The 22,721-nt window shown below is 43.3% G+C and overlaps 1 protein-coding gene across 4 annotated transcripts; it reads left to right on the top strand.

Moving 5' to 3' along the window:
* The first annotated feature begins 6,872 nt into the window (after nt 1-6,872).
* On the top strand, nt 6,873-22,702 carry LOC120812699 (E3 SUMO-protein ligase PIAS1-like). Of its 4 annotated transcripts, none has more exons than XM_040168871.2 (14): nt 6,873-6,917; nt 15,930-16,362; nt 16,531-16,615; nt 16,794-16,841; nt 17,023-17,113; nt 17,212-17,346; nt 17,449-17,554; nt 17,930-18,003; nt 18,477-18,637; nt 19,176-19,309; nt 19,396-19,573; nt 20,585-20,724; nt 21,492-21,529; nt 21,634-22,702. In XM_040168871.2, exons 1-14 carry the CDS (start codon nt 6,873-6,875, stop codon nt 21,967-21,969), a joined length of 2,004 nt encoding a protein of 667 aa, XP_040024805.2. In that variant the 3' UTR covers nt 21,970-22,702. The 4 variants fall into 4 exon arrangements, with proteins under 4 accessions (XP_040024805.2, XP_077953502.1, XP_040024806.1 ...); XM_078097376.1 differs by having other exon boundaries at nt 6,879-6,917; nt 17,023-17,086; nt 18,534-18,637; XM_040168872.2 differs by having other exon boundaries at nt 6,879-6,917; nt 17,023-17,086.
* Nucleotides 22,703-22,721: the final 19 nt, after the last annotated feature.

Genomic DNA, 22,721 nt, shown 5'->3' with positions numbered 1-22,721 from the left:
GGTCTCATACAAACGCCGTATTTTTTAGATAGCTGTTATAGTTTTGCGCTGGTTCTCATTTGTTTGAGGTGTGGATTCTGTGTAACTTGCTGCCATGTCTCTGCCTTAGCAGCTCGTTAATGATCACAGGTGCGCCGTTGTCGTGGTTACGAGCACTCACACGCTGCAGGATCTGTCTGTGACTCACAGCTGCTCCTATGACCTGATTAGTGGAGTCACATGACGCAGCTATGCTTTCTGTCAACAGACCAATATGATAAAGACACTCGCCCCCCCTCCCCCCTCCACCCTGACTTCTTCTCACTGTTAATCACTCTCAGTCAGTCTGTCTGTCTATTTCTCCTCCTCTCTCTCTCCCTCTATCTCTTCCTCACCACCCCTCCATTCCTCACCCTCTCACCCTCCCTCCCTCTATCTACACCCCCCACCCCACCCAATCCAATAGGTGCGCCGTTGCCGTGGTTACTCGTAAACACGCTGCAGTATCTCTGTCTGTGACTCACAGCTGCTCCTATGACCTGATTAGTGGAGTCACATGACGCAGCTATGCTTTCTGTCAACAGACCAATATGATAAAGACACTCGCCCCCCCTCCCCCCTCCACCCTGACCTCTTCTCACTGTTAATCACTCTCAGTCAGTCTGTCTGTCTATTTCTCCTCCTCTCTCTCTCCCTCTATCTCTTCCTCACCACCCCTCCATTCCTCACCCTCTCACCCTCCCTCCCTCTATCTACACCCCCCACCCCACCCAATCCAATAGGTGCGCCGTTGCCGTGGTTACTCGTAAACACGCTGCAGGATCTCTGTCTGTGACTCACAGCTGCTCTTATGACCTGATTAGTGGAGTCACATGACACAGCTATGCTTTCTGTCAACAGACCAATATGATAAAGACACTCGCCCCCCCCTCCCCCCTCCACCCTGACCTCTTCTCACTGTTTATCACTCTCAGTCAGTCTGTCTGTCTATTTCTCCTCCTCTCTCTCTCTCTCCCTCTATCTCTTCCTCACCACCCTTCCCTTCCTCACCCTGTCACCCTCCATCTATCTACACCCCCCCACCCCACCCAATCCAATAATTTCAAAATAAAAGCCCCATGGAGGGAATTTTTACTGTAATGTTTGTGATGAGGTCATTAATTAAAAACTTCTTAGTTTGAATAACAAACATTCTGTCTCCCACTACGAATATTACTCGTACTTCTAGTACTACAACTGATACTTCTACTACCATACTACTAGTATTTCTACTGCTATTAATACTACAACTACTACTAATGTTATTACAAATACTACTATGGCTAATAGTATTACAGCAAAGGGAAGGTCTTAGCGCGCTTTTGGTCCATCAGGAGGGAAGTAGCATCTTTTTTGGCAGAGCTAAGACATCAGAAGGCAACGCAGTTTTCTCTCTTTTTAGGAAATGAGAAACAGATGGATAATGTGGCCTTTTTGGTTGATATCACTGCACATCTGAATGAACTGAATTTGAGGCTACAGGGCAAGGACAATTCAATTTGTGAACTGATGACCGCTGTCCGCTCCTTTCAAAAGAAACTTGAGTTGTTCAAGGAAGACCTGCAGGGAGACTGTGCACACTTCCCAGCAGTGCGGGAACAGGTACAGGGACAGAGAGATGTGTCTTCTTTGGTTGACTTCATTGATAAGCTGATCGTAAACTTCAGCAACTGTTTTGACAGCTTCAGCTTTGGACAGCAGCTCACCATGTTCATTCAGAACCCATTTATCATCACGGATGTCAGGGGGTTCTCAGAGGAAGTCACACAGCACTTTAAATGGGTAAATCGAACTGACCCTTCCACTTTCTGGCTCCAAACGGTCCCTGAGACAGCTTTTCCAGGTCTGAGGAAAGTTGCCATATACATCTTGACCATGTTTGGCTCCACCTACAACTGCGAGGCAGCTTTCTCCACGATGAATATCATCAAAAATAAATATCGTTTGAGGCTCACCAATGAGCACCTCCACATGTGCATGCGGATGGCCCTGACTCCATTCAAGCCCAGGTTTAAAGTCCTGGCAGCACAAGCTAGAGCTCAATTCTCCCACTGACCAACAAAGTGGGGAAGTGGGATGCAAGACTAATGCTCTAAAACTGTTAAATTGTTAAGATGTGTTAAGATTTATTATCTGTAAAATCGTTTGAGACTGAAACGGGGACATTTAAGCTTTTCCTCCCTTTACTTAATTTTTCTGAAGTTAAGCACTTTATTTGATTATTATTATTATTTATTATTACATGCACCATTTTCATTTTGTATTTATTTTATTTTAAAAATGCAGCCCTACTTTTATTTAGTTCATGAGAGAGCATTACACATATCTGCAGTCACACATAAGTCCAGTTCTATGTTACATGATAATAAATATTGTTAAAAAGTGTTTTAATCGTACCGAATTCCTTTGATTTGAAAGTTATTGCTTTTATGCAGATGTTTATACAACTACCAGGCTACTTAAATATATATCACACTAAATAGTTAGACATTATGATCTTCTGGACCTTTGCTTCAAGAAAATTTCTCTAACTGGACCTCTTAACATTTTAGTTGAATACCCCTGCACTAGCTCAACCGTCTGTGGGGTCTGGACCTGTTAGTTGTTGTAGTTGATTAGTGGCCATGTGCTGGGATGGCTACGACGCTGGCGCAGTTGTTCCTTGCGCAGCCGTCCGTTGAGCTGCTAGAGCAGTGTCGCAAGGTAGACCTGGGGGTGATAATTAAGCATTTTTCACTGGCTGTGCCTAAGCACTAGGTTAAGCATGAGTTGCGACTCTGGGAAGCGCTTGCTGTACGAAGTGTCTTACCTCCAGTTGTGGCGGCAGGTTCTCCTATCCGAGGAAATGTGCCAGGTGAGCAGGCTGCCAGTGTCTTTGGCTCTCCCACGGCAAGTCAGGCAGAGGAAAAGGATGGTGTGAGAACCCCAGTCACTCTTCCCCGCTGTGATCCTTTGTCCAGCCAGAGATCCAGTTTGGATGCTCGTGTGAAGGTGAGGATTGCATGTCTCCAGATGGAGGGGCAGGCTAGGCAAGCCGAGAATAACTATAACTTTAGGGAAATGGAACTGTACAGGATGAGGCAGCTGGAGATCGATGGGAAAGTTGCAGTGGCTCACGCTGGGCAAGCGTCTTCACCCTTGTCCTCTGCACAGACCACATTCCCGGATCAAGGGTGCTGCCTCCGCGTCTCCTGCACCGGTGAGACGCACTCCTCCCCGTTCTCCGCCTCGTTCCAGGGAGGAGCGTGAATGTTTTTACTGCCATAGAAAAGGACACTTAATGGCGGATTGTTTGAAGCTGCAACATAGGCAGGCTTCTACCAAACCCGTGGGGCTAGTTCACACTTTCCCCGGCACTTCTGTGAAATTGTTGCCTGTGTCACGTCAATCTGCTGATTCTTGTTACGATCCTTTCATATCTGCAGGGTCTGTGTCGTTAACTAATAATTCAGAGCCACAGGTTCCTATTCGTATACCACGAGATACAGGGGCTTCGCAGTCCATTATTCTGTCGAATGTGTTGCCTTGGTCTGACAGTTCGGCTTGTGGCTACAACGTTTTGTTACAAGGCATTGAGATTGGTAAGCGGACGTTTCAAAGTCGCTGTACTACCTTCTCTCCCCGTAAAAGGGATCGCCTTGGTAATGGGAAACGACATTGGTGGAGGGCTGGTGAGTCCAGTATTGGAAGTTTTAGACGCTACCGAAAAGCTTGCTAACTCTGTTGAGCTTAGTTCTGTGTACCCAGCATGTGTGGTGACGCGTGCACAGTCACGTCAGCTGGGCGATCTGATTGGTTTAAATGACACAATATTTGACTCACCAGCATCAATAAAACCGCAGGATCTGAGTCATGCATCTCCCATTGAGGAGTGCATGTTACCTGTTACACGTGTGAACCTGATTCAGGCACAAAAGACAGATCCTACACTTAGAAAATGTTATAGTTCTGCTGTGACGCAGGAGCAAGCTAAGGCACAGGCTGTTGCTTACCTTTGTGAGGATGGGCTTTTGCTTCGTAAATGGTCCTCACACAAAGCTGAAGACACAGGGAGATCTGTATTGCAGATTGTGGTGCCGACACCGTTCAGAACCCACATTTTGTCCCTCGCTCATGACATCCCATGGTCTAGGCACCTAAGAGTCACAAAACCTATAACTGTGTGTTGCAAATTTTCTTTTGGCCAGGATTGAAGAAGGATGTGGTTCGTCACTGCAGGACAAGTCATACCTGCCAGATGGCCGGAAAGCCGAACCAGGTCATTCCGCAGGCCCCACTCTGCCCGTTTCCTGTTATGGGTGAACCCTTTGAAGGAGTGATTGTCGACTGTGTTGGCCTGTTACCTAAAACTAGGTCAGGCAACCAATACTTACTGACAATAATGTGTGCTGCTACCCGATATCCAGAGGCTATTCCTCTTCGGAAGATCACGTCAACGGTAGTAGTATTGGCACTAAATAGATTCTTTGTGGTTTTCGGTCTGCCTAAAGTCATTCAGACAGACCAGGGTACTAATTTCATGGCTAACATGTTTGTCCAAGGACTGGAAACACTGTCCATCACGTACAAGGTTTCCAGTGCCTACCACCCTGAAAGTCAGGGAGCATTAGAACGCTGGCACCAAACACTCAAATCGATGTTGAGGAAATATTGTATGGACACATGAAGAAGAAGAACCAATGACTACAGCCCCATCAATGAACATTACAAAATGCTTGGATGATCTGAACGAAAGACGACAGGAGTCTGACGAGCAAAGAAAGCAGGACTCATTTAGCGAGTCTGAAGATGGACAGAATTAGAGAAAACTTTTACTCCTTTGGACGTTGTAATGAAATTGATACGTCAAGGAAGCAGAACCTTTGGAGAACAAAGCATCAGAGAAGTTGTACCAGGGACGAAGAAAGAAGAAGAGACATTGATGGGCAAAGACTTTTGAAACACACCAGTTGAGAACGTTATGTGTGTGATCACTAGGGTAACGTGGACATCAGAGCCAAGGAGGGAGGGCTCACATCGGCGGTGGAGGAGCAGGGGGGACTGAGACGGACCCCAGTGACGGATCAACACGCGCACCGATGTTTTAATTTTACTGCCACTCACCCCAGTGTAAATGTTGGAAATATTTCCACAGGTTGGTGCAATACTACTGAGCCCGGAGCAACGTTTGGCCCTTGGGCCCGAGGCGGTTTGTACTACTACTGTCGAGGCCTTCGCTCGGTTGTGAGTATAGATCACAGTAAGACAATAGGGGTGTGTGCCATGGTGCGATCGGCAGCCCGTCTCACCCTCATGGGCAACCGGTTGGCCACTACTAGTTCGCTATCTGACACTCTCACCAGGCGTAGGAGAAGACATATTCTGCGTAAAAGAAGTGTCACCAGCTCATTTGATCTAACAGACGGACCCACTTACATAGATGCAATTGGTATCCCTCGCGATGTCCCAGACCGGTTTAAATTGGTAGACCAAATTGCCTCAGGGTTCGAAAACATCCCACTGATCTCCGCCATCTTCCCCATAACTGCGAGTAAAAATGTCAACCGCATCAATTACATTCTTTACAATGTCCTGCATATGGCCAATATCACCCGCAACGTTATTGAAGGTCTCTCGGAGAAGTTGGCTCCAACTTCTTTTATGGCGGTCCAGAATAGAATGGCATTGGATATGCTACTGAAAAAAGTGGGGTGTGCGCCATGTTCGGGGATATGTGTTGGATGGTTATTCCAAATAATACCGCTCCCGATGGATCAATTACAAAGGCTCTTGATGCATGAGGCCTCCGGAATCGATAACCCCTCTGTAAATTGCATGGAAAATATGTTTGGAAAATGGAAATCTTTAGTTATGTCTATTGCCGTCTCAATCATCGTATTCATAGGGATCGTAGTTACCTGCGGCTGTAGTTGCATCCCCTGCCTCCGTACTATGACATCCCGGTTAATCACCACCGCCCTCTCCAAGGAGAAAGGCCCGCTTCCTCCGTACGAGCAATGTCCACTGCTTGAATTTGATATTAAACGCCCGTCTCCAGAAGCCAATGTTGCTTGCGCTTCTGCTGTAGAATTCCTCCTTGATGAGTAGTTCACCCCAAGTAGGTGTGAAAAGGTGGATTTGTTGAGTATTAAAATATAAGCATGCACGCTTACGCTAGAATGAAATTACACTTGAACTGTAAATGCATAGTAAAAATGGGTGAAGGCTGCTTAAAGGCCGGATTGCACGAACAACACGTATTTCAAGTCACAACACCAGCACACGAACATGTTGCAGAAAGATGCAGCACTATCTGGGTCAAATGCAGTTCCCCATTTTAAGAATAACATGTCCATACCTAGAGCTGCGGCAATCGCTCATATTCAAATCATCTTGCACACATCTGGCAAACATCCTGATATGAAGAACTCCTGAACAACGGGAGGCGTGATGATCAGAGAGCCCAGAGGGATGGACGTTCCTGTGCTCCAGTGGGGCTCTCCGAGGGTTCTAAGCAGGAGCCGCCTCCATCTTAATAACCAATCAAAAATGCTCTTAAAGACTATATAATACAAGCGCACTTTGTATTAAGCGCCTTTTTTCATGTTGTTGTTAAACTGCCTGAAATAGGTCCGTGCACGTTAAATTGCAGGACAGAATAATCTTGTAGCAAATCAACTGTCATACTATTTTGATTTAAGTTTCCAGGCTGGTCCTTGTTTTGCCCGCACGACAACATTTTTCTGTGAAACTGGGCAGCCTTATTCCATTAATGCCCCACAGTTGTACGTGTGGCTGCAGCGCCCCCTTCTGTTTCTAGTGAAGAAGTGACACAAATGTGAATTTGCGCTCTCCCTTGAGGATTGCTATTGCGCATGCGTACCAAATGTAACAAGATGGCGGACAGTGTGGAACTGAAGGTAAAGCGAGTCCCTTCATTAGCTTGACAAATAGACGTTTATATCGTGAGAATTGGATTTTAAATCGTAGCACCATTGTAACTGGATAGTAGGGACCCGAATTTCGTTAACAAAGCATATAAGACCAAAACAACAGAGCAGTGGGGCCGGCAAACTGTTAGCTGCGTTAGCATTAGCTTTGTTGTTGTTGCCGACGTTCCGTTTGGCTGCCTCTGCTGTGGGACTCACCTGCAGATAAGGCCATATACCGCTTTTAGAAATATATTTTAAAAATACACATTAGTGTCAACCTTTTCATCCTGCCGACTCTGTAGTGTTAGCCAAATGACATTATCAGCAGTTCCCCAAGTGGAACACAAAGTCTGTTTTTAAAATCGGGCTCTGTCTATTCCCTGGAAGACAAGAGCCGTTTAGCATTCATTAGCGTTAACGTTAGTTCTGGTATGATGTGACTATGGATCATGAAATACAGCTGCTATCCACAGTGGTTGGTGGTTATGTAACCCTTTATTTTCGATTACTCTAATACATGAGATGGAGTGAATTGTACCGAGTGAAGTGTACCGTCTAACGTTACGTTACTGTTGGCTATTGATTAATACTTGTCCTAAAACGCTCACTGTGACACGTTTTTGTTTTGATCTGCTTCCTTCTTCGACAAATCTCGGCGCTGTTGACACTGATCTGTTGCCTCATATGAGCTGTTCTTCGTCCATACAGTCTGAAAGTTCATCTCTTTTATCAAATACATATTATTGCGTCACATTTCCTAGTATACAGAACCTGATATAGAGGCTAGTCACTGTTATTCACAGCACATTACACTGGTTGAACATAGGTACATTTATATGGAAGTAAATCTGTGTCATCGGATTTTGAAAGAAAAAGGTAATTGAATTTCTAGCACTGAATATTTATGAATTGAAATCATGTATCTGAATGTTTTTCAACGTTAAAATATTCAACTGCAAATAATTCAACCGCAAAAAATGAAATGCAAAAAAAATCAACCGCAACATCCGGGAACCCAAGGAAGAGCAATCGATTCTAGATTCAAGATCGGGAGCGTGCGTCAAGCAAAAGGATCGAGCGCCCCAACACAACTTCGGCTGTCGGCTAGCATGATGATCGGATTTTAGCCATGTCCGTTAACAATGGGGCTTTGGTGAGTGTTTTAACTTCATGACTTTATGCCATCAGTGTGGTTTGTGTCTGTAAGATTCAGTAATAGACAGCTAACATTTGTTCATTAACAGACTGTATAGGACATGAACTAAGCGGAAGTTAAACGAGAGCGTACAGCTGGTCAGAATACGCATTTTCTTCTAGTTTTGAATTAAGTTAATGATGCTGTGATGCTTCGACAAGCTATTAGGAGTGATTGGCGGAGTTTTGAAACCAGAAACGCTCTTGTAGAGCACATATGAGCCACTGCAGCGTAGTGGGGGGGGCAGGATATGCTGTTTACATGCACGACCATTGCATGTCCAACGGTGATGGGGCTTCGGTGTGTTGTAACTCTATTATATGCCATCAGTGGGGTTTGTGCCTGTAAGATTCAGTAATAGACAGCTGACATTTGTACATTAACTGACTGTATAGGACATGAACTAAGCGGAAGTTAAACGAGATGCCGTTCGGTTGTTGTTTTTTCAAGCTCTCAGTACGATGTCATACATTATATAGTATCATAAAAACTCCACCAAAAACACAAACATATCAGACATATACACATTATAGTGTGACAACGGTTTATTGTCCCATACGACCTTACAGTTGTGAAGCAGAGATTGTGATCTGTCACTGAATTTTAATAAAGTTCTTAAAAGTAAAGACAGTTGAGTAGAAGTTATGATACTAGTTTGACTTTACAGAAAGCAGTTTTAAATAAGCACAAATGAATGAGGTTTCGGTTTAACGAGTAATGTGTTAACTAGTCACTCAGCATGCATCGTGGTAACCTTAAAGTTACTTTCAGTTGATGGAATTATGAACAGAACAGCCTTCAGTTTGACTTAAATGAATGCAGATTTCAGCTGTAGAAGTATGTAAGTTAGTAATCATTACTATAGATTATAGACTGGTCTTACAGTAATGATTTTGTTTATCTATTGGTAGTTTACATGACATAACATTTTTTTCTCTTTCCTAGGAACTGCTGCTTAATCACCTGTTAGAAAGACTTCGCTCTTGATTGGAAAATATTTTGGGACGCATGCCTCTAGATCTGGACTTCTTAGAGTTCACTTGCACACAAGAATTTGTGTTTTTAAATTCTGTATCCTCTCAGGTAGCTGTCTGTCCAGCAATTTTAGATGCACTTACTCAGTTGCACAGTCTTATAAACATAGAAAAAGAAAAAGGTAAGCAACATATTGCCGTTGTGCAGTTTGAGGAAGAACCAGCTGGACGACAACGAATGGCCATATCCCCAGACTACCTATGCAACCTTCTTGAACTTAATCTGTTGGTCCCCTGTATCGCTAAACTCATGGGGATTTCCAGAAGCACTGTGTACCGGCGCATGGCTGAGTATAATCTCTCAATAAAGGCACTATACAGCACCATGACAGATGAAGAGTTAGACCAGTGTGTGAGGGAGATTAAATCCAGACAGCCTCATTCTGGATACCGAATGGTGAAAGCACTTCTGCAAGCCAGAGGACTACGGGTGCAGTATAACCGTGTCAGAGCTTCCATGCACCGTGTTGACACCACTGGTGTCATCTCCCGTATGCTCCATTTAGGATGCATTGCTCGACGGACCTACTCAGTTCCAGGACCCCAGTCTTTAATTCATATTGATACAAACCATAAATTGATATGGTAATTCTTTTCAAATAATGTTTTTGACAAAATGCAAATGAATTAAGAGTATGTTAGCCCTTAAGCAAAGTTATTCTGTTCTGAGCGTTAACACTATTTCTTCCTTATAGTACGTTCTATACAGTTGACAAATTCAGTATTTTTCTTGCAGCTAAATGGATACCTTTCCCCGCAGGCTGAAGCGTGTACCTCAATACAATCAGTGGTAAACATTTCTGCACAGACAGGACACTCTTGCATGTCTGCTGCTGAGAAATGGAAGTTACAAGAAAGAACAATGATATTTTGAAAGAAAAGGTTTCTTAATTCATTCATGAATGATATGTAATATGCTAACAAAATCTTAAACAAATAATTTTGACATTTTCTCTCTTCAGGCTCACCGCTATCGACATTAGTCAGGTTATCGTCAACATCAATTACATCACAAGACTTGATGTATTCTGTCAGGAGTGGAAGGGGAACTGCTGCTCCACACTTCTGACAAATGGCTTTTGGCATGCTCCTGAATGCTTCATCATTGAGTGGTAGAGGATTTGTGTTAAGTTCTTCTTGAATTGAGGCTATGAACAGACTTTTACAACGACCTATAGCCTTCAAGACCCTGCCTGAAAAGCCACTATCTTCTGGAGGCACAACACAGAGTTTTCGGCTTCCCCAGCCAGCTGTGGAAAACATTACAGATGGAAATTAGATTGGAAACTTTCAACAGTGTGTTGGATACATAATATATATTTAATTTAAGTCAAAGTAACTAGACTTTTTGTGTGACTAGAGTATAAACTGAAGAAGCCAACTGTCTATTTTTCAAATACAGTTATTACAATTTAACACTTTGTAGTTTTGTTTTTGTCTTGCAGTAAGACTCCTAATAAATGTTTTCCCTTGAAATCAACATAGACAGTCTTAATAACAAATGTACTTGAGATGAGTTAAGAGAATTTTGTTAAAGTTTTATTTGGGAACCATCCATCCATCCATCCATCTTCAACCGCTTATCCGGGGTCGGGTCGCGGGGGCAACAGCTCCAGCAGGGGACCCCAAACTTCCCTTTCCCGGGCCACATCTACCAGCTCTGACTGGGGGATCCCAAGGCGTTCCCAGGCCAGTGCAGAGATATAATCTCTCCACCTAGTCCTGGGTCTTCCCCGGGGCCTCTTCCCAGCTGGCCGTGCCTGAAACACCTCCCTAGGGAGGCGCCCAGGGGGCATCCTCACCAGATGCCCAAACCACCTCAACTGGCTCCTTTCGACGCAAAGGAGCAGCGGCTCTACTCCGAGCTCCTCACGAATGGCTGAGCTTCTCACCCTATCCCTAAGGGAGACGCCAGCCACTCTCCTGAGGAAACCCATTTCGGCCGCTTGTACCCGTGACCTAGTTCTTTCGGTCATGACCCATCCTTCATGACCATAGGTGAGGGTAGGAACGAAGATTGACCGGTAGATCGAGAGCTTTGCCTTCCGGCTCAGCTCTCTTTTCGTCACAACGGTGCGGTAAAGCGAGTGCAATACCGCCCCCGCTGCTCCGATTCTCCGGCCAAACTCACACTCCATCTTCCCCTCACTCGTGAACAAGACCCCGAGGTACTTGAACTCCTTCACTTGGGGTAAGGACACATTCCCTACCTGGAGTAGGCAATCCATCGGTTTCCTGCTGAGAACCATCTGTAATTAATATGAATGAATCAAATCAACAGTCTTCATTGCATAATGTGCAGTTAGCTGCTGCACATGTACTTTTTATACGAATGAGCAACACAAACAAACTTGTGTTGGCCTACCTGATGCTTTATGCTTTGAGGGCATCACATAACTGTGAGAAAAAAATTATACAAGTGTATTTAACCATAACACTCTGAAAAGGGATAGCTTGATTAGATCAAATGACAACATCAAAATCCATGCAATTGTTTTTTCTATGAATACAAGTTGTGGTGCTGTTATTAGGGCTGTGTCCCCAACTCAGAATGTTCCCAGTCCAATCGGATCTGAAAGGCTATTTGGTCATCAGAAAAGTGCATTGGAGTTGGATATTTGGCCTTCTGTCTATACGAAAATGTTGGAAAACAGGTTAGGTGTACGCCCTTCAGGGTGACCTTTGAAAACTCAGTTTTGACTGTGTTTGTGCTTACGGGTGAAAGAAAGGTTTATCTCAATTCTTACAGATTATGATTAACAGGTTATAACTTTAAAGCACTAGAAGTAACCCATAGTTTTCTCCATTTCACTTGAGCAAACATGAATGTATATTTGGATCTACAAAATAACTTCTTTAATGTAATATGTATATTAATGCATATAAACATACAAGCTAGACTAAAGATAGATGAATATAGAAAAACTTGGCATTCTACTGCATACTTTCATCAAGTGTTACATCAAGTGGCATTGATTTTGACCAGTTGTACCCAACCAGTCGATCGCGGTCTACCAGTCGATCGTAGGCTGAGTTCCAGTCGATCGCGAGAAATTTTGACCCCAGGACACTTTGTTCAGCCGTTGAACACAGAACTTGACCCACAGCCATACTAAGTTGGGTCATGGTGCCCACACTCTTACACATTAAACAGTAACATTTGAGCACAACACAACATTAAACAGTAACATTTGAGCACACCACAACATTAAACAGTAACATTTGAGCACAACACAACAGAACCTAGAAAAACACACATAAACTTAAACACTAGAACATGAACATAACAGATAGGGATTTAAATGGATCCAAAGATTGTCCCACAATGCAATGCGCCTACCATCGCAGCCTAACGCGCTACTGTAGCATCAATTAGATGAAATAAATAGATTTATTTAGAAACAGGGAAACAGAGCTGCCGACTTTTACAAAAACCTTGGCGTGAGACCGGCCGGGGGGGATCAGACGAACACCGACGACGCGCTTTCTGCTCCGCTGATGGGAGCGCGCGGACGTAGCCGTGCAGCGCGATACCGAGCGCGTTGTAAACGTGTCCATGGACAGGAAAGGGAACCTTACATTACTGTTGTGTTCTGACGCCCCTCTTTTTCAATGGTAGTCTCCCTTTTTTTTTTGGCGTGAGAAATCGGAGGTGTGGCGTGAGAGCGTGTGAAACCGATCAAATGCGTGGGTCTCACGGCCAATGCGTGAGAGTTGGCAGCCCAGGCTGTGGGCAAAGACTGGGCGGAGCTTGAGAGTGCACGTTATGATGAGCAAGTGCAGAGCATCTTGTCAGAATTTGACAGGCGCTTCACTGACTTTGCATCCATTGAGCCTGTTGTCATCTCTGTTTTCCATTTGGGGAAAATGTAGATGTGGATTGTATAACGTCCAAAGTGGCATTACTCTTCAACCTGGATAGCTGTGCTGTGGGGAATGAGATCCTCACACTGAAGAATGACATTGAGCTCAAATCCAGAGCAACACATGAATGTCCGATTCTGGAATCTAATGCAGAAAGAGAAGTACCCCAACCTCAGACAAACTGCAGAGAATTTGACTGCACTTTTTGGATCAACATATTTGTGTGAGTCTGCCTTTTCACATATGAAAATCATCAAGTCAAAATACAGATCCACCATGACTGATGACCACCTTGCAGTCTGCTTACGGCTGGCACTCAGCTCTTACTGTCCGGACTATGAGAGACTATAGTCCTCCTCTCAGTGCCAGAAAAGGTAGAGAAATGCCACTTTTCCAACTTTAATTAGTTCTTATAAAAGTTCAAAGAATTAGGCATTGTATTATTTGGGTTGTTTGTCTGTCGTGTTGTTATGGGCCAGTCCTAGGCCTACTTGTGCTTATTCTTTGCAAATTCACATTTACTTCAATAAATGTATTATGATTGTTAAAACTGTATCTATGTGTCAGAAAACAGTGTCCTATATAGGTGCGCAATAAATTGTGGCTACGCTACGGCTCTCGATATGGCTTGGTAGATCTCGATACACTATCAACTTTAGTAGTAACTTTAAAAGTAGATCTTGGTTCAAAAAAGGTTGGGCACCCCTGATTTAGACCGTTGAAACCTATGGTCATTTCTTATATAAATTTCACATTAGCCATAAGTGAAACAGGTCTTTTTTACTAAATGGTCACAAAAATGAACACCTACATTTCGATGGCTGCAATATTAGTAAGAAGCTGATAATGCTACACAATGCTATGTCTGTCACTACTTACTGTAGGTAGCGGGTGGAGTTTTGACTACAAATTGACATCATTACAAAGTATGTATACATAAACTTGCATTTGAAATAGCACATTTTTCTTTACCTGGTCATTTCCATTTGAACTGAGGGTCTTTCTGGCTGAAGGGCTGAACTCCCATCTTCACGCCCCCGCCCCGCCTCTGTTCTCTGCTGGATTGGATCTGAAAATATACATTAAGCCTAATCATCAACATGTATAGAATGTATAAGTAAAAGTAAGCCATATGTACATGAATTGCAGTTTAATACAAAACCTCATATCTTGATTGGTGTCATCGGCTCCCCGGTGTCTCTCAGAAGAGGTTACTAAGTCTAATAATCGCCTTGCTGACTCAACAATATCTTCCTGACTAACATTACCCTGTAATCACAAATACAGCACAGAAAAAACCCTGTAAGAAGGATATTACATATCAGTAGTACACGTATAATATACATGATTTTAAGATAATCAGACAGGCAATATCCTTTGTACTAAGTTTGGCTATAGCACCAGAATCATATCCAGCATGAGCTTAGCAGCCACGGCATTCTTCTGATAATTGATCATTTAGCAGAAGCTTTTATCCAAAGCGACTTACATTACACTTTAAACCCATGGCTTTTTCACATTTTTGCCCGGGGAGCAATTAGGGGTTAGGTGTCTTACTCAGGGACACTTCAACATGGAACATGGGGCAGCCTGGACTCGAACCACCAACCTTGTGCTTCACAGCACACCTTCTCTAACTTCTGCGCCACGATGACCCACACCTTACCCAGGATATAGTCGGAGTTCTCATAACCCGGTTACCAGCTTCACGGTTACCAGACCAAGAGAACTCCATCAGTACCCCGGTTATTCCTGCATGTACTGTCGGGGTTATGCGTCTGCACACGCTCCGCTAAAGCCGCTGCCCCCCCCCCGCCACTACGTTGCAGCGGCTTATATGTGCTCTACAAGCGCATTCCTGGTTTCAAAACTCCGCCAATCACTCCTAATAGCTTGTCGAAGCATCACAGCATCATTAACTTAATTCAAAACTAGAAGAAAATGCGTATTCTGACCAGCTGTACGCTCTCGTTTAACTTCCGATTAGTTCATGTCCTATACAGTCTGTTAATGTACAAATGTTAGCTGTCTATTACTGAACCTTACAGACACAAACCACACTGATGGCATGAAGTCATAAAGATAAAGTTAAAACACTCAACGAAGCCCCATTGTTAACGGACATGGCTAAAATCCGATCATCATGCTAGCCGACAGCCGAAGTTGTGTTGGGGCGCTCGCTCCTTTTACTTGACGCACGCTCCCGATCTTGAATCTAGAATCGATTGCTCTTCCTTGGGTTCCCGGATGTTGCGGTTGAATTTTTTTGCATTGAATTTTTTGCGGTTGAATTATTTGCAGTTGAATTATTTGCAGTTGAATATTTTAACGTTGAAAAACATTCAGATACATGATTTCAATGCATAAATATTCAGTGCTAGAAATTCAATCACCTTTTTCTTTCAAAATCCGATGATACAGATTTTCTTCCATACATTTACAACAAACAAATGACCTCTGAGCATTCAAAATGTTTTGGTTCTGTCACAAACGTGTTGGTCGACGGCAGTGATCATTTTAAGAATTTGCATTGTTGATTATTGTACTGTCCGATGTGTTTGGTTGAAAATAAAAAATCCTGTGCCATTGGATTGTTGATGATGATCCACACATCGTGTATTTTTAAAAGGAAATTAAGTATGTTATGTGCGGTCTCAAGCCAAGAAGCATCTCAGCCAAAACCACTGAAGAGTGTGTTTGTCTGTTAAATATAAGACACAGTGATGCTTTTAATGGGTGTCTTTTTTTGAGATACTAACTGGACAAAAAACTCTATACATCTTCCTGCTTGAAGCATATCTCAAAAAACAGTGTTAAAGAAAATGAATGAACCTTGATTTAAGAATTAGGTTTTAAATGGTCTGCTGAGAAAAATCAGTTCACTAACCCGCTTTTTTTCTTCACCAGCAAATGGTAATGAGCCTTCGAGTTTCGGAGCTCCAAGTGTTGTTGGGGTATGCAGGACGGAATAAGCACGGGCGCAAACACGAACTCTTGACCAAAGCTCTCCACCTACTCAAGGCCGGTTGCAGTCCCGCAGTGCAGATGAAGATCAAAGAGCTCTACAGGCGGCGCTTCCCAACCAAAATGGTTTCGCCGGTCGACCTGGCTCTGCCCAGCGTTCACTCTGCCTCCACCCTGCCTGCTGGCCTGGCCCAGCTGGGATTTGACAGTCACGGTTCTGCATCGCCTCTACTGCCTGTTTCTTTACTTGGGCCTAAACATGAGCTGGGTTTGCCTCACCTCCCCTCCGCCCTTCACCCCGTGCACCCTGATGTCAAGCTCCAGAGACTGCCGTTCTACGACGTACTGGATGAGCTCATTAAGCCGACCAGCCTGGGTCAGTTCACAACTTCACTTTGTAATAGTAACAGCTCGCTTTTATCTCTACATATTGATGCACTATTGTGACCACAGATATCCAAACCACGGCTTGATAAAAGTCAGCCACGGGAGTTCTCTCTAGGTTTTCCTTCTGACTGTTCTGTTTCTTGGTGTTTTTTTGTAGCTTCAGACAACACTCAGCGGTTCCAGGAAGCGTGTTATGCTTTTGCTTTAACACCACAGCAGGTTCAACAGATCAGCAGCTCCATGTAAGTGATGTGAGAAAAGAAGAAATAATACTGTGAAAGAAGCATTCTGATGTACTGTTTACATGGTTTTCAAAGCAGGTATTATCTAACACAGCAAGCAATCAGAGTTAAGAATGTAGGTATTAGATTGTGTTAACCCTTTCATCAGGTAGATCTGACTTACCTTTTAATTCTTTAGGGACATATCTGGGACCAAATGTGACTTTGCAGTTCAAGTTCAGTTAAGGTATGTCCAACCTACTTTGGACCTTCTCTTACACCCAAGAAGTTTCTCTTGTTAAAGTGAATAGTTGGCTGCATTTGGCACAAATGAAATTGTAATATAAGCTACACGCCAACTAGAATCACATTTCTTTTGACATTTATCCCTCAATATTTGAGCTTCCACTTGCAATTTTTTTTTTCAGATTTTGTTTATCGGAGACGAGCTGTCCTCAAGAGGATTATTTCACCCCTAATCTCAGTGTGAAGGTGAACGGCAAACCCTGTAATCTCCCGGTAAATCCAGACAAATTTTTTGTCGGACTTCCTTGTCAAATGTTCACTCAACAGTTAGTGAGAATCAAGGTCACTGATGTTGGATGTTTTGTCTGCAGGGATATCTTCCTCAAACCAAAAATGGAGTGGAACCAAAAAGGCCCAGTCGCCCCATAAACATAACTTCTCTTGTCCGACTCTCCACCACTGTCCCCAACACAATTGTTGTGTCATGGACTTCAGAAATTGGGAGGGTAAGAAAATAAAGCAAAAGTGTTAAGAGTAACTTGTCATCTTCCATTAACGAGGACACTCTGGTTTAACTTGTTTCCCTCCTTTTATCGTTGTTTTGTCAGAGTTTTTCTGTGGCTGTCTACCTGGTAAGGCAGCAGTCGTCTGCCGTGTTGTTGCAAAAACTACGGGCCAAAGGAATTAGGAACCCTGACCACTCAAGAGCTTTGAGTAAGTTTCCTCGGGAATTTTGCACGTGAAAACATATAACAGGTGTTGCCTCTACATCTTTAGTAGAATAACATTATATAATGTTGTTCATTTAGTGAATGATGTTCATTCGTGTTAGACCACGTAGTCACTAAAGTTTGGATGTCTGCGGGATGAAATTTAGGACCCAGAAAAATGAACCATGTTCTGTAAAAGTATTCAGTTCCATAACAGTTCTCGAAAAGGGCCAATTTTCTTAATGTTCCTCTTTGAATTGGCGTATGCTGCCTATGTGTAGGATTATTTCGGGTGTAGTTTGAGATCCTAAAGCACAAATTAACATTTGGATTAAACAAAGTCATAATCACTTTGTTGTGTAATTCTGTTTCTTCTCAGTCAAAGAGAAATTAACAGCTGACCCAGAGAGTGAGATTGCCACCACCAGCCTACGAGTCTCCCTCCTGTGTCCTGTAAATACTTCACTACACTGCATATTCATTGTCGTTCAGTGTTTCCCCTAGGTTTACAACTTCAATGGGGGTGAGGGGTGGTGGTCTGGTGTACTCTCAAATATTTCACATATTTGCACACGTGTCGGTGCTTTAGAACTGCTGTGCGAAGGAAGGTGAAGTTTAAGTTATTGTTCTTGTAGTTATTTTGAAAGGTTTTCCTAGTAACCTACAAGAAGAAGCTGTCAGTCAAGTATATTCATTAGTCATTCAATACATCTACAGTACCTGTCAAAAGTGGGGACTCTCATTCGAATTAAGTGTTTCCAAACTTTTGACTGGTACTGTATATAAAATGTATTCCTGATTTTAATTACTTTGGGTTTTATTAGTAAGTGTTTAAAAACTGTATTTCATTTCATATGTTTACCTCCAGTATTCTGTCATTATAAAACTAAGCATCATTTATTTAGTCGGTTTTGTTTTTGTTCAAGTTGGGAAAGATGAGGCTGACAATCCCCTGCAGGGCGTTGACGTGTTCTCACCTTCAGTGCTTCGACGCTACACTTTACATCCAAATGAATGAGAGGAAGCCGACCTGGATGTGTCCTGTCTGTGACAAGAAGGCGCCCTATGAGCACCTCATCATCGACGGGTGAGACAACGAGTCACACATTCCTGCTAGATTACTGTCTCACATTGTTTTGCTGTACTCCGATCACCTTCGCTACAGTTGCTTTTGACTATTTGGCTTTCCTCTGCGGGTGGGAAGCCCCTTAGTGTGGTAGGGACTCCAAGCTGATTACCTAACCAAAGCTGCGTAAAACTGCTGTGACATCAACTTCAACGCGACACTTGTCTTTCCATTGGCAATGGTGCCGAGGAACTGTCTGGAATTGCCTCCCCGCCGAAATCTACTAGCTTTTTTGTTGTTGTTTTTGCTAAAACCAAAAACGAAGATAAATTATTCTACATTTTTGACAGTAAATCCTTCTTTTTGAACGCTGGATAGGGCTCAAACCTTCCTGTAACACATTTAATCATCTCATTTGTAGTTACAGAAAAGCATCTTAATGACGGCTTCATAACGTACCACTAATACTGTATTTACCAAACTAAATATGATAGAGTACTAAAGCAATTATGGTTGCAAAGTTATCAAACTGTAAATAAATCGTATTCTGCTTTCACAGGTTATTCATGGAAATCTTGAATAGCTGTTCTGACTGTGATGAAATCCAATTCAAAGAAGATGGAAACTGGTCCCCCATGAGGTCAAAGAAAGAGGTGCAGGATGCGTCGGCTTCGTACAACGGTGTAGACAGCGGTATGCAACGAGTGCATTTCAGATTCTTCTAATGCAGAAGTCATTGAGAGCTGTGAGCAAAGTGTGAGTTAACGGTTCCTGTGTAGATTTGTCTCGGACCGATATGCATGTGCAGAAACGGGGATCGTCTCATGACAACAGGAGGAATATTGATGTGATTGACCTGACACTGGATAGCTCCTCAGAGGAGGAGCTAGAAGATGAGCCGCCTCTTAAAAGGCCCTGTCCCTCACTGTCCCCCGTCTCCCCACCTTCAAGCCAAGGGTAAGTCTCTAAACCATAAAGAGGAAGTTAGATGTAGACAAGCAGATGCATTTTGGAATCTTGGTGCTTAGTTGAGTTATGTTGTATTTATCAGGCATGAAAATCCCTCACCTTTCGGCGAAATTCGACGTTTTGAAACCAAAATAGGTGACCTACGTGAATCGTGTAGATTCATTGAGGGTTTTTTGGGGGGGTTGGGTGGGGGTATGGCGGCAAATCACTGTCAAAATTCGAGAGCGCAAATCAGGTTGATGCGCGCGCGTGAATCAAACATCCGCGAGCAAATCTCTGTCTCGCGCGAGATATTTATTTATTTATTTGCTCGCTCGCAGAGCGTGAACTTCGTTGCTCGCGAGGAGAATCTCTGCTCGTGCTCGAAGGTGTTTTCTACGCGCTCGCTGTTGTTCTTTTTGGCAGTGAGGGGGCGGAGCCAGTCACCATGGTCTCTACACCTGATTGGTTACAAACCGCGTCTTTGGATTGGCTGGAGTGATGCATTCACACAACTATAGAAGCCCATTTCCGCACTAAAGAAAGGGGATAGAAAGTCGAAATTATGAGATAAAACGCTGTCAAAAACAAACAACATCTTTATGTAACCGTAGTGGACCGTAGATGACAACCAGCTACAACCATCATTTACCATCATTACCGGCACATTAAGATCAATGCGTCCAGCTCGCGAGATTCAATGAACTGCGAACAGGTGCTCGTGTCAGAAGGGAGCGCGAGATTCGGTCTACTCTTGAATATTGTGAAAAATATCGAAGAACTTACACTGAAAAGTGCTACAGGTGGAATATGTGCGGAGGGGCGGAATAGGTAGAGGGGGCGTGGCGACGGCGGTTACAAACACGTGGGCCGCAAATTACTTTCCATTAAGAATGGTGATCCCTGGGACAAAACTAGTTGAAAATCCCTAGAGGGGTAATATCCTTCTCACCTTTTTCACCTTTGACCCGTTTTCATGCCTGATGTATATTAATGATGTGGCACTGTTTTTTTTTCAAGAGTACTGAATTTACACAGCCCGTCCCCACCTGTGAGCAGAGCTCCCAGCATGCCAAATGTGGAGACCAGCTACATACCCCCCCCTCCGCCTCTCATCCAGGACTATCACCACTATTATCACACAACCAGTGACCTGCCAGGTACCGCTTGCCATAAACAAAAATACAACAATGTTCATTATTGATCACAGTTTTTGTTTGTGCTGTCCATACTTGTTGTGAAACAATAGTTCCTTTAAAGTTAAGCTGAAGCTAATGTGGTGTATAAATCAAAGTCAGCTTTGAGTATCGATTGTGTATCTTTCACTGTAACTGTCTTTGTGGCACAAAACTCCCATCTTTTTTGTCCTCTAACAGTGGCTTGTTCCTGAGATGTGCTGTTGTGATATGTCCCGATAGTCAGGTGTAATCCTGTTGCTGGGACAAACCCTCAGCAGTAAATCACATGACTACCAGGATGACACTCACTTGATTTGATTAACTTAATCTGCTGAAGAATGAATTAATCTAAGCTAAGTTTTAACATGGAGTGCTGATAAGGTCACCGATCCCTTTCAAGTGGAGTACTCAAAGCCACTGTGCCGCGTGGTAATAATTATTGTACATGGTAGGGTTGTATTTTCAATGAATCCTACCTTAATTTCCTCCATAAGCCGTGTGTAATAGTCACTGCTGCGGCTCTAGTTGGTGATTGTGTTGGTAAGAGGAACAAACTATAAGGCAAGAATCATTCCATTCTCAGTATGGACAAGAGGAATTATTCCAGTAACCAATGATTCTCTCAATGTACATAAGCCAATCAACTTTGTTTTAAGACTTAGTTGACATCATTTAAGCAAATATTAACTATTGGTTGGTTATATCCAGATTATAGTAAATGGACTCAACCCTTTTCCTTTTTTTTCCAGATCTAAATTTCTTCTCCTTCCTCCAAGGCGACAATCAGGTATATTAACTCAAGCAAATACACTTTGCAGCATCATACTGAGGTGCGTTTTTTCTTTTTTGTCTCGCTGTTACATTAATGCTCACTCTTTTCTATCCTGTTAGCGTTACAACATGGTGATGGCAGCTGCATCGGCATCCACCTCGGAGGACCACGACTTGCTCCTCAACCGTTTCCTGCACTACGGCTCCTCTCAGATGCTGCGGGAGCAACCGGGCATCCCGGGCAGCAGCACGCTGGCAGCCACCAACGGAGGCCGTAACAGTGGCAGCACAATCAGTTTGGTGTCTTCGAGCAGTCTGCGGGAAAGCAACAAAGATAGACAGAAGGACAGGGACCGGGAGAGCCACGTCATCTCGGGATTGTCGCGTTCCTCCGTGGGAGCTGCCACGGCAGGCGCTATTTATGGCTCCATATCGGACGTTATCTCTCTCGACTAGATCGACAAAAAAAACTGAGAAGAGGAGTTCTTTGTAAATATGGAAGGGGGAGATGAAAGAATAGAATTTGTATATGTAATATGTACAGAGAAGAAAATCTATTTTCAATTTTACTTATCATGTGTATATAAACTTTGGACGCTTCTTGTCCAGTGAGTGACTTCAGTTGATATTTTTCTGTGAATACTGAAGGATTTTTCACATCTCTTCATGTGGTCCTTTGATTATATTGTTCCAGGAAAATGTTGCTGTCAAAACTGCTTTATCATATTTCTTTCTGTTTAGCACTTGATCTTTGTCTAACGGCCGTGTGGAGCAGTGACTCTGTCACTGTTTCAGGGAACACTTCCAGAGTGGTTTCTTGCTCTGTATGTCCCTGCAAGTTGCCTGATAGCTCACCTGTTGTGTGCTATGCAGCTGCGTACTGAGAATACAGGATACATTGACCTTTGCTCAAGTCTCTACAGTTTGCGAGAAAACAGGGACAGCTTGTTCTTTTGATTGTACCACAACATGCATTTTGGCCCTGAAGTTAAAACCATTGAAGTTATTAAGCACGCATTCCCCCCTCTACCTGTTTTGACTTGGGTTTACAATTAGGATTATTTATTATCATATATATTTCTAAGTATTTCTTTGATTTGTGGATATACATTGCTGTCATTGTCACATGTAATATTTCTTTTGTAATGATATAATGAATGCTATTTAAAGATGTCATAGTTGCCTGGCATACATTGTAACATTTCTTT

The sequence above is a fragment of the Gasterosteus aculeatus genome, chromosome Y, assembly GCF_964276395.1.
Source record: "Gasterosteus aculeatus chromosome Y, fGasAcu3.hap1.1, whole genome shotgun sequence".
In the NCBI taxonomy this organism is placed as follows: Eukaryota; Metazoa; Chordata; class Actinopteri; order Perciformes; family Gasterosteidae; genus Gasterosteus; species Gasterosteus aculeatus.
The sequence above is the reverse complement of the archived record's forward strand: the minus strand, read 5'-3'. Positions and strand labels throughout refer to the sequence as shown.

Excerpts from the sequence above, each read along its gene's own strand:
- LOC120812699 (XM_040168871.2), top strand. The coding sequence starts at position 6,873 with ATGCGTACCAAATGTAACAAGATGGCGGACAGTGTGGAACTGAAG. Across the intron at positions 18,638-19,175 it reads GAGCACCTCATCATCGACGG|GTTATTCATGGAAATCTTGA; the intron begins GTGAGACAACGA and ends CTGCTTTCACAG. Across the intron at positions 19,310-19,395 it reads GTACAACGGTGTAGACAGCG|ATTTGTCTCGGACCGATATG; the intron begins GTATGCAACGAG and ends GTTCCTGTGTAG.